The 12,882-nt window shown below is 37.3% G+C and overlaps 1 protein-coding gene across 1 annotated transcript in view; it reads left to right on the top strand.

Moving 5' to 3' along the window:
* hppy (MAP4K3-like protein hppy) overlaps positions 1-12,882 on the top strand; it is a 385,487-nt gene that overhangs the window by 101,630 nt on the left and 270,975 nt on the right. The window contains exons 7-9 of the mRNA XM_067151579.2: positions 6,269-6,350; positions 6,538-6,645; positions 12,769-12,862. Of these exons, the coding sequence (XP_067007680.1) occupies positions 6,269-6,350; positions 6,538-6,645; positions 12,769-12,862 (284 nt within the window). The remainder of the gene's footprint in view (positions 1-6,268; positions 6,351-6,537; positions 6,646-12,768; positions 12,863-12,882) is intronic.

The following is a 12,882-nucleotide window of genomic DNA, read 5'->3' as shown; positions in this document are numbered from 1 at the left end:
ACTGTTCACTTGAAGATGTACCATAAAACTATCTCTTTGTCTAGTACAACTCAGAAATTCAAACAAGCATATTGCCTTTTTTTAAAATAATTTGCTTTACATCGCACTGACACAGATAGGTCTTATAATGACGATGGGATAAGAAAGGGCTAGGAGTGAGAAGGAAGTGGCCATGGCCTTAATTAAGGTACAGCCCCAGCATTTGCCTGGTGTAAAAATGGTAAACCAAGGAAAACCATCATTAGGGCTGCTGACTGAGGTTCAAATCCATTATCTCCCGAATGCAAGCTTACAGTTGTGCATGGCCAAATGCTTGGTTAAACATATTGTTGTATGTTTCTGCCTGCGAAGAATTAAAGGACTTACCTTGATATACTTACATTTCTTGTTAGAGAGACTAGAATCATCAAACTTCTCCCGTGAAACATTTGCCTCCAAGAATTCTTGGATGGTAGCAGAAATAAATTCTATCAATCTTGGCCTCTTTGTTTGCATTTAAAATGGTTTCTGTTACAGTCATCTGCTTCTTAGCGGACACCTAGTTTTTCTTATGAAGTTCACTATCTGAGCATTGTTTTATGCACATGCATACCTGCCAACCCTTCCGATTTACCCGGAAACTTTCTGTTTTGCAACTAGTCTTCCGATTTTGTGATTTATTTTTACTTCCTATTTTTGCCCCTAGAATAAATTCTTATGTGCTAGTGTAATTTTCAAGTGTATTTATTTATTTGTTGCTTTATTTGGCGAGTGTATCGTGTTTCCTGCTCACTACAGCAGCGTGTGTGTTTTACAGTTGGGAATTTGGGACGGAAATCGTTCTACAAGCGAGAGAGGTTAGCGTGTGCTAGCGACTGTGTTAATCATGATTCGGGACGAAAAAATGAGTTTGTTCTTACTTTGTTATTGTGTGGTTCACGCGCTGTTAACATTGTTTCTGTGCGTAGTTTGCTTGGAGTTGTAGTCCACGTGTTTCTTCTTGCAGTTCTGTACTTTTCCCCCTGTCGAAGTCATATGTTAATAATGTATGAGACATATTAATCTGTTTTGTTTGCAGTAGTTTCGCGAATTTCATCTTATTTGTGTTTATTCTTTATTATTAGTTCATAATTTTAATGACGTGAATGTATTTCAGAGAGTTGTCTCGGTGACAGTTTCTGGCAATTTTGCTTCACATTACGGCCATAAAACCTATAAAAATGAATTTCCTTTCATTTTACAGTCTTTTGGATCATTTTATGGCCTTCATTGGACCACTCTAACCAATGTTATACAAAGAATTTTTCAGTTTCCTGCCAGCCCAGTACTTCTTCATTCTCTCTGATCTTATCCTTATTTCTTCATCGGAAATCACCCTTCCTATTGTCTGTTTGTTGATTTGGGTTTGCAGTCTGGTTTGCTTGTCTGTGAGTTTCCTGATTTTGTTGGTTTTGTTTCTTAGATCTTCCACTGTAATTTGTAGTTCATCCATATCTTCCTTGATTTCTGTAATTCACTTAACGTTGCACTTACTATTCCATAATTTTTCTATTATTCTCCTGATGATCCTGTTCTCTGCTGTCATTTTACAGTCTAATAAAGGAAACGATTATGCATTTTCTTCCGTGTTCGTTACATTTTCTTGTAACCATTTTTATGTTTTCTTAGTTTAAGATTTTAAATTTAACGGACAATTCGCATTGTAACTGTACATATGTAGACCCTGTGCCTTTCAACTTGTCCTCTTTTTTTACTGAGACTGTGGCACAATATACATAATCAAATCCAAGAAATAACATATCTTCCTATTTTTGATTTCTAAAAGTTGGCAGGTATGCACATGTTTTTCTGCCATCCAATCTGTTCTTATGTTGCAGAACTTGCACACCATGATTTGTTTTGGTTTATGGGACACATAAAAGCCTTTCTCTTGGAACTTGCATTTGTATAAATGAATTGTCTTCACTTTGGCGTAATGACTAAGCAATACAGATTACCGAACAAACAAGTGGCATCATGTGGCATCTTGATTTGCATAGCTAAGGGACACACAGAAGCAACAATGCCATCAAAAGAATCCATCTCTACGGATGTGACAGCGCTTGAAATTTAACTAAGAAACTATGGCTCTAAATTAATTATAAATGCATGTAGGTTATTTGTGTATTATTCTGTGTTTCATGGCAAGCATATTTTAGTGTCAGACTAAATTATATAATAAAATGTATCACATGAAGAAAATGACACTTAAAATGCATGATCAAATGAATAATCATTTGTAGCTTAATCACACAACATTAAATTGTATTAATTAACCCAATATAATCTTATTTTTGATATGACACAATAGGTTTGGAATACAGAGACAAACGTTTTTGATTATACAGTAGAGTCTCGATTATCCGACCTAAATGGGACCTGGAGTACGTCGGATCACCGAAAATGTCGGATAATACAGAATAACTTTGAAATTGAACTGATACAAACAGGAAGGCTATACTCTAGTACTAAAACAATGACATGTTTTACGGTACTCTGTGTATTGAATTATCAATTCAATTGTACAGTACATGCAGTACTGAACGAAAACATTCCAGATGTCTTACGAAAAGAAACTTTTCTCCACAGATATTAAGCTGCCTAATGCCGTACCGTTTTTGCCACCGATCAAGCCACCCAGCACTGGCAGGAAAATTAGGGTCCCCTTCATTAAACTCCTTCTGGAAATACACAGCCTTTTCCTGCAGAATGGGGCCAGATATTGGCAGGCCCTTTTCCCGGCGTTGAAATAACCAAAGAAATAGTGCTTCACTTACTTTTTGCGTACTCAAATTTTTCATTTTTTCTCTGCTCTGGTAGAGCACAACTTTTCAATTTCTTCCCTCTGTTCTTTCCAGTCTGCCACTGTAACACATCCAACACCATAATCTGAAGCCACATTTTGAAGAATTTCCCCTTTGTCCAGTCTCTTTAATGCACTCAACTTGTCTTCCATAGAAACAATCACTTTCTTCCATTTACTCGCTGTACTCACAGAGGATATGAAAACTAAAACATCCGCACCCAACCAATACTACAATGAACAATGACTAAAGACTCACTGCACCTGTCCTTAAGAAGAAAAAAAACTGTCCTACCGCCAGCGGTCAGGCCAGTGCTTGTCCCATGGTCGCACCCTCCACAGCGGGTGTGCCTGAATTTAGTCTCCACCAAAAGTTCAAATTAAGTCTACCAATGTCGGATAACACGGAATGTCGGATAAGCGAAGGTCGGATGAGCGAGACTCTACTGTACTTGAAAACATATGATTATTTAAAGTAATAAAGGTACAGTATGAAATTTAAGATGTATAATCTTACAAAATTATAATAATTATTCGACCCATACATTTTCTCAAGTAAAATTAATTAATTGCAAACAAGATTCATAAACTCTATAATCCTGCTTACCATTTTGCTCATTGTAATATCATGACTGTGTACTACACTTGCAGCTTTTGAGGTTGCTGTGTTTTAACTATGTTTGTTTTACCTCTACATTAGTTTCTTCTGCCAAAAGGTTACCAAATTTTCTAGTTAAGTGAAGGTTGCCTAAAACAGTGCATTACATAATACTGTGAAATACAGTAATGACGTTTTTGTATAAACAGTGTGTTTTGTGTGTATAGTACAGAATGCAATACAACACTTATTACAGTGTTTGTTATTTCTGTTTTATGGCTTGACTTCTATTAGAGGTCCAGTATATAAGAACTTATCCAGTATATTTTTAATTTAATCAACAATGTATTGTACTGTGTTTGCATTGGATTCTGCTATACTAAATGTGAGCTTAAATAATCAGTTTTAAGTACAATGTTATGAGGGGGTACCCAAAAATAACCAGAATAACATTGCTGTGGGCGAAGCTTGTGTTGTACTCATTTCTGCCGCTCCACATGTATAGTGCAACTCATTGCCAGTTCAGTGCCACCTGTGTTGTTGACCGGGCTTGTTCTTTTCATCTCCAGTGATTGTTTTTGCTACTGCTGCTCTGTTCTTGTTTCATTTTTTATGATGGCAAGTTTAAGTGAACAACGTGCAAACCTTTTATTGGGAAGTTTTAAGAAGATTGCACAACAATGTTCGTCAAAAAAGTCCTGACTTATGGCAGACAGGAGACTTGTTTGTCCACCACGACAACACACCTGCACATACAGCCATCTCTGTTAGACAGTTTTTGGCTAAAAATGACATGGTCCCACTGCCCCCACGCCTGACCTGTGTCCGTACGACTTTTTCTTACTTCCATGCATGAAAAGGGGCACGAAAGGACACCGATTTGACAACATTGTGTCATGTACGACACTGTAACTGGTGTAAAACCTTCAATTATTATGTTAAGTATATTTTAATTACATTTTATTCAATGCTAAATTATGTTTTATTAAATGTTAAATATGATTAATATATGATTTCCCTGTAAATATGTAGTACAAAATTATATAACCTCAAATAGTATTGTGTATAAGTTTAACCTCAAAATGCTGGGCTGAATGGCTCAGACGGTTAAGGCGCTGGCCTTCTGACCCCAACTTGGCAGGTTTGATCCTGGCTCAGTCCGACAGTATTTGAAGGTGCTCAAATACGTCAGCCTCGTGTCGGTAGATTTACTGGCACGTAAAAGAACTCCTGCGGGACTAAATTCTGGCACCTCGGCATCTCCGAAAACGTAAAAGAGTAGTTAGTGGGACGTAAAACAAATAACATTATTATTATTAACCTCAAAATCCATATAGTCAAAAGCGGTAGAAAATTCCATAATGTTCGTATGTTAGACTTATTGTACTGTAATTTGGTATATATGAAGGGTTCTGGAGCTTACTGTAAGGTTTTATTATCCAGATACATGTAGAGACATTACGAATGTTGTAGATATTTCCATATAGATTAGTAAATAGTCAACGAATGTTTGAGTACCCATTCAACTAGCTGGTCGATTGATGTTTCGAGTGTTCCAATAGAGTGTTGTAAGAACTCTTCCAGAAGTCGGTCATTCTAGATGGTTGATCAAATAATATAAATATCGAGCTGTCAGTCAGTGAGACAGTCAGAGTTTTGGACTCGAGTGAGTGAGGTGGTGAATTCAAGAGAGTGCATGTTATAGTGCACGAGTCAGTGTTGTTGATATCTGTACTGGTCAGAATGGACTTCAGGGTACTCCGCTATTGTGTGTTGTATATAGTATCATTTGCGACTGTGTATAGTTGTGTGTTGTGACATACAGTGTAAATAAAGTAATTTATATAAGGAAGTGAACGTGTTCTCGTGTGATATTTATTTACGTAAAATAAAATCGGACAATAATTCAAAGGTCAAGAAAAAAACGAGGGAGGAACTGTCAGCCAGCCAATTCTAAAGATGACCAAAAAAAAATAGTTTCGAACAGTGGAAGCACCGGTGGGACAAATGTATTAGTTGTAATGGAGAGTATTTTGAAGGGGATAAGGTTGTTTTGTAAAAAAAAAAAAATGAAAATATATGGCTTTTAATAAATGATTGTTTTTTTGGGGGGGTACTCCCTCATGTGATTAAATCCTTTCTTTACTTTGTAAGTGGGATTTTAATTTTAATAATTTTTCTCTATAATGGATTCTTTTCAGATCATAGAGGTTCAGAGTACTGGGGTTCTACTGTATCTCAGGTCTCTTCCATGTATCATCTCTCTCATTGCACCTATATTTAAACTTTCAAGAGAGGGTTTTGAAGTGCACAATAATTTCACAAGCAAAAGTTTAAAAATAAAAGAATCATGCTTTGGTATTTATTGTGGAGCGGACCTGTGGTATCATGTTTCACTTGTGTAAAATGTGCTGTTTACTTATTGTTGAGGAACTGATACCATTCTGCAGAAATGTTGAAATATCCTGGCTATTGAATAGCTACGTGCCATTGTCTGTGGCCTATCACCAAGGCAGCTACGTTTCAAATTCTTACCAGTACATGCGGAATTTTAGAATTGAAAATTCATGTCTCTCTGGTTGTACATAAAACTGATCACCGTATCAACTGTACATCGTAATCTATACATACATATACAACTGTACATAACAACTTAAAAATAAATAAAATAATGTAATGCGACAGGCAGTTTTTATTTGATTCCATTTGAATGAAAATTGTAGATAAAAAATTGTCAACACATGTGCTTTCATTTTATTGACAGGTCTTATATTTTTACAGTTGTATTAATTGTGTTTCCAGCATAAATTATACTAGAAGTATACAAAATAGTTCCTTTTCTGTTGCAGGAGTCCTACGTTTCACAGTTTTGTTAAAGTCGCTTTAACTAAAAATCCGAAGAAACGACCAACTGCAGAAAAACTTCTTCTGGTAAGACCCATTCTGGTTTAAGGGGCTTATGGTATATGTTCACTGTTTCATTCTTCTTCAGCATTCCTCTCTATTGCTGCTGTCTTTGTATGTTATGTTGCATGCAGTTGGTTTGCTGTCATTTCAGTTCCTCCTTGTCCAGCCCCAGCCCTAGTCCAGTGTTAAGGTGATGTTATTACTGTTTTAGCATCCCTTCTTTCAAAGTGAAATGAGCAAGCGATTAGCTCTGGAGTTACTACAGAAAGTGAGCAACCCATCGCATATGTTCGCAGACCTCGAGCCTGACGATGATGGCGTAAGTAATCTCAGATTTCTGTAAAGTAAACAAAACCTGATATGTTAAAGTACATCATATCATTATTTAGTGTTATTATGGGACCTGTTCATAGTGAAGTGACAGGAGTGTAACAAATTAATTTTGTTTTGTTCATGTTACTGTATAATAGAAATTGCTCGGTTTTTAGATGTGTCTCTTTTAGGCATTGTTAGAGCCCTGTGCGGATATACAAAATATAATCCGCATCTACAATTCCTTCATCCACATCCGCACTTCCTTCATCCGCATCAGCAAATGGTTATCCGCGGATATTGCAACTATTTGACTGTTACACCCAAGGTATTGAAATGGATAGATATGTTAACATAATACAATAGGCCGGATACTCAGCAACAGCCCCCTACAATGACACGTTTATGAGGAATTTCCTCTTGCGACAACTACTGACATATTGAGCAGTTCTTTATCGGAAACTTTGATCCTTCCTTCCACTAATTGCGGGCAGGAGCCAGTAAAGCTTTGGTCATATCGTATTTTCTCACATAATTAACGCCCTTGCATAATTTACGCATCCCAATATTTTTGGGTCCAAAGTGGAGAAAAAGATATGTTGACGCATTTGACATCCATCGCGCAGCTCCAGATCTGTTTCAAAATAAAGATGTCAACTATTCAAGTAGCAGCCTTCCTATTTCGAAATCGGGCATTCCAAATACTGGGCAACATGCTGTTATCACTCAATAGGAAATACCACTGCACTAATTCAGTGAGAGAATCGCCCCAGAAATGACTAGTGACGCTGTATTTCAGTCTGATACAAACATATTTTAAGAATGTTTTGGGTATGGGAAATGCGTTTTCTGTGATCTCAGAATTGTTTGTTTGTCCACAGTGAGCAAGTATTCGAGTAATACTGCATCATAATTTTAAACTCGCGGTGATCAGTTACGCCGAAACATACGGGAATAGGGCAGCAGACCGCAAGTATTCAGTGTCCGAATATAACGTGCACTATCGCAGTAACAAAGAAGTGCATTCAAGTGACCAAGTCTCGCAAAGCATTTCGCGGACCAAAAAGCGGCAAGTAGAGGAGGATCTACTTAAATATATGATTTCGTTACGCAACGTTGGATATGCCATTTCTTATGCAATGGTGTATTTTAAAAGGCGAGAAATAGTTGCTGCACATGGAATAAGTGTCTTGGATTTGAAGGTTAGCCACGGCTGGATGATTAATTGTATGCAGAGAGATGGACTTCCTCTTCGACGAAGAACAATATTATGCCAAAAAATGCTGAATGATTTCAACCACAAAGTAATTTATTTTAATCGCTTTGTGATTGAGAAGCCTAAAGTAAAGGAATATTTGCTCTCCCAAATAGGAACCGCAGGTCAGACGCCAATCAGTTTCCATATGCCAGAAAGTCGAACAATCGATGAGAAAGGGACATCGAGTGTTATTGTACGCATTAACGGAAGCGAAAAATAACAATGTACTGCAATGCTTGCTGGAACAGCTGATGGCAGAAAGCTTCCATCGTACGTTGTTTTAAAGTGAAAAACAATGCCTAAAGTAAAATTTCTGCGAGCGATCCATGATCATATCCAAAAAAAAAGGGGGATAAACATGTCACTCGTACAAGATTGGATACGAACGGTTTGGGGAAGTCTAGCAGGGTCCCTTCTTTGATGCCCGGCCCTTCTCATGTTGGACAGTTTTCCATAGGTTTCTTATTTGCCGGTATGTCATTATTATGCACTTGCATATATTGCACATTTATTAGTTCAAGTTTATTTCACTTCAGGTCGTATTGGTAGCTCGTAACGGGAAGAATAGTTGCCAGTGTCGGTACTTCAAATACATTTGTCCAACTTACCTGATGTCCCTTATTTGACCTTTCAGAAAAAATCTCAAGCTGGAAATTTACGCCATTATGATAACCGCAAATGATTTGAACCAGTTGTGTTTATTTTATACTTTATATATCTTTTAAATGTAAATGTATTGTAAATAATTTTTAAATATCTGATTTCCTTGAATAATTTACGCATCCAAAGTTTTCGCCTGTATTTTTCCTCAAAAAAGTGTGTTAATTACGTGAGAAAACACGGTATGTGCGGCTTTATGGACTACAGGCTCTTAAATATCGCCCATTCTCCCATACCATTGTCTAGGGTTGCCTCACCACAAACAAAAATAACTGCATGAAATGTATGAAAGACTCGCTTGTTAAGATTTCTGTAATATATTGGAGTGAAAATCAGTAGACATAGTTATTTAGAAATTATTAGCAAAGTTATCCGCACTGACTTACAGTTTGCATCTGCTAAGGCACTAACTCTGCGGAAATCCACACCTGTGCAGAGCTCTAGGCATTGTCTGTTGGAGAGTATGAAATCATTTTGTCTTTCAGTTTCACTATTATGTCCAGACATACGTAGGTGGTTTGAAAAGTTCTCAGAATGTACTAGAATTATCTTACCTCGGTGGACTTGCTTTTATTTTTCAACATAGTCTCCCTGTAGACTAATGAATTTGGTCCAGCTATGTTCCAATGCCTTGATCCCATCTCAAAAATGAGATTCCTCCAGGCCTGCAAAATACCTCTTCAATTCGGCTGTCAGTTCTTCCCTTGTAGGAAATCTCCATCCACCGAGGAAAATTTTCAGCTTGGGGAATAGATGAAAGTCTGATGGTGCCAAATCAGGTGAATAAGGTGGATGTGGCAACAATTCGTACCCCAGTTCATGAAGTTTTGCCATGGGAATAACACTTGTGTGCGGCGGAGCATTGTCCTGATGAAAGATGACCCTTTTCCTTGCCAAACCAGGCCTTATTTCGTGTATCTTTTCCTGTAGTTGGTCTAGGAGGTTTGCATAGTATTGCCCCGTAATTGTTTGGCCAGTAGGAAGATAATCTATCAGCAGAATGCCTTTAGCATCCCAGAAAACTGAGCCCATGATCTTTCTGGCCAAACGCACTGCCTTTGCTTTCTTTGGTGGTGGTGAATCAGCATGTTTCCACTGCTTTGACTGCTGTTTTGTCTCTGGGGTATAGTAGTGGACCCAAGTTTCATCTGTAGTCACAAACCGGCACAAAAAATCTTGTTGGTTGCACTGAAAATGGGCCAGACTTTGTTCGGACATTTCCAATCTGGTGCGTTTATTGTCCATTGTCAAGAGCCGCAGCACCCATGTTGCAGATAATTTTTTCATACCCAATTCTTCGGTTAAAATATAATATACCCATTCAGAAGACATCCCTACAGCTTCAGCAATCTCCCGCACTTTCAGTCGACAATCCTCCATGACCATTTTATGCACTTGTGCGATAAATTCTGGGATGTTAGGAAAAACTTAAAACGGTCCACCTTTTCAATACAAAAATGTTATATTTATTTATAACATGTATTTGCACTTGGAACTAGTTTCGACGCTGTGTTTGCATCATCATCAGCCAAAATGTGGGAAATAGGCAAGATGTAGGCATTTATATTACACAAGGCGTTACATTAAACAATACACATCTTATAAGGAGATAAAAACAGGGACGAATATAGAAACAAATGAATCGTTGAGAAAACAAAAGTTATACATATTAAAAATAACCTTAACCACATATCTTGCAGTGCGAAAGTGTTCTTCTTGAATGATTCCTGAATATAAAAAAACACATGCGCACACATTTCTGGAGAGCCAGCAGGCAGGACAAAGTAAAGTGAAACCTTAAGAGTTCTTCTGAGAAGAGTTCCTTATTTTTTCTATGTTCCGACTAACTAATGAAGTCTCCCTTGAGTTCCTGATAAACATACACAACAGGAAAATCTCCTTCACTCTCAACAATAGCTCTAAAGACCAACGGTAAAATTTTTATTATAAATATTGTGCAGAGACGTGAAAGCATGATTTTGAACATGATATAACTCCTTCATATAACCCAGTTTTTTAATACAAGGTGTTGCATTAAATAATACACATCTTACGAGGAGATAAAAACAGGGACGAATGTAGAAACACATGCATCGTTGAGAAGGCAAGTTATACATATTAAAAATAAGCTTAACCACATAACTTGCAGTGCGAAAATATTTGCCTTGAATGATTCCTGAATACAAAACGCGCGCGTGCGTGCGCACACTTCTAAAGAGCCAGCAGGCCGGAAAAAGTAAGGTGAAACCTTAAGAGTTCTTCTGAGAAGAGATCATCATTCTTTGTATTCAGGAATCATTCAAGGCAAATATTTTCGCACTGCAAGTTATGTGGTTAAACTTATTTTTAATATGTATAACTTGCCTTCTCAACGATGCATGTGTTTCTACATTCGTCCCTGTTTTTATCTCCTCGTAAGATGTGTATTATTTAATGCAACACCTTGTATTAAAAAACTGGGTTATATGAAGGAGTTATATCAAGTTCAAAATCATGCTTTCACGTCTCTGCACAATATTTAAATTAAAAATTTTACCGTTGGTCTTTAGAGCTATTGTTGAGAGTGAAGGAGATTTTCCTGTTGTGTATGTTTATCAGGAACTCAAGGGAGACTTCATTAGTTAGTCGGAACATAGAAAAAATGAGGAACTCTTCTCAGAAGAACTCTTAAGGTTTCACTTTACTTTGTCCTGCCTGCTGGCTCTCCAGAAATGTGTGCGCGTGTGTTTTTTTATATTCAGGAATCATTCAAGAAGAACACTTTCGCACTGCAAGATATGTGGTTAAGGTTATTTTTAATATGTATAACTTTTGTTTTCTCAACGATTCATTTGTTTCTACATTCGTCCCTGTTTTTATCTCCTTATAAGATGTGTATTGTTTAATGTAATGCCTTGTGTAATATAAATCCCTACATCTTGCCTATTTCCCACATTTTGGCTGATGATGACGCAAACACAGCGTCGTAACTAGTTCCAAGTGCAAATACATGTTATAAATAAATTTAACATTTTTGTATTGAAAAGGTGGACCGTTTTAAGTTTTTCCTAAGATCCTTTCTCAGTTCAATACGGACAAAATGAAATTCCTATGTTTAAATAAATTCTGGGGTCGTAACACTTTTTGGCCATCCACTGCACGGATCATCATCCAAGCTCTCCCGACCAAATTTAAACTCGCTGGTCCCCTTGGCAACAGTTGAAAATGGAGCAGAGCCCCCAGTGTGTTCTGAAAGTCGGCATGAATTTTCTTTTTCTTTCATACCATTCTTTACAAAGTATTTAATCACTGCTCGAATCTCAGTTTTTTCCATTGTCACAAATCACTACACGGGAACAACAACAAAGAGTCGTTACTACCACACTCCTGCAGCTAGAGCACTGATGCGCCACGTGTTCACTCACAAAGGATGTGTGATTATTGCGCGGGAACCTCGTTGCTGTAGCACTGACATCTAGCGGTGATTCCGAGAACTTTTCAAACCGTCCTCGTACATTAGTTTCTGTAGAGACCGAGCAAGTTGGCCATGTGATTAGAGTCTCGGAGCTGTGAGCTTGTATTTGAGAGATGGTGGGTTCGAATCCCACCGCCAGCAGGTCTGAAGATGGTTGTCTGTGGTTTCCCATTTACACAACAGGCATATGCTGGGGCTGTACCTTAACCAAGGCACAGCCGCTTCCTTCCTAATCCTAACTCTTTTCTATCTTTCTATTGCCGAAAACCTTCCGTGTGTTAGTGTGACATTAAACCACTAGCGGGGGGAAAAAAAAAAAAAAAAATTGTAGAGATAAATGGGAAAGCAATGCTTTGGGGTTAATCCTGAAATAAAAGTTAGGGATGGTTATTATATGCTGGTAATTTTTGTAAGGGTCTGTGTGTTGATTAAACATACTTCTTGATGAGGTAGAAAACAGAAACAGTAGTGAATAATGAACAATTTGTTGAACTGTTTTGTGGAGACGTGCAGTTAAAGATAGTAAAATTAGGGTGGTTTTGTTATTGGACAGGTTCCACTAAGCATAGGCTATTTTTATCTCTTCAGGAAATTCAAATTTCTTTTCATGAAGACAGATATTTCTCTTTCTGAGTTAAATATCTTTATGAATTAAAAAACTCATGATTTCTTTCATACAGTCTAATTTTAATCTGTTACATTTTAATTTGAATATTTGTGACATGTTTTTATATATATGCTTTTTCTTTTCATTCTAGCACATTCCAAACGTTCCCCAGAGGATAGCGTCCAAACATACAACGTCGAGAGATAAACCAAAGCCAGTATTAGAGTCCGCAATCAACCATAATAGTGAGTTACAATATTTTACG

This window comes from Anabrus simplex, chromosome 7 (assembly GCF_040414725.1).
Source record: "Anabrus simplex isolate iqAnaSimp1 chromosome 7, ASM4041472v1, whole genome shotgun sequence".
Lineage (NCBI taxonomy): Eukaryota > Metazoa > Arthropoda > Insecta > Orthoptera > Tettigoniidae > Anabrus > Anabrus simplex.
The sequence above is the reverse complement of the archived record's forward strand: the minus strand, read 5'-3'. Positions and strand labels throughout refer to the sequence as shown.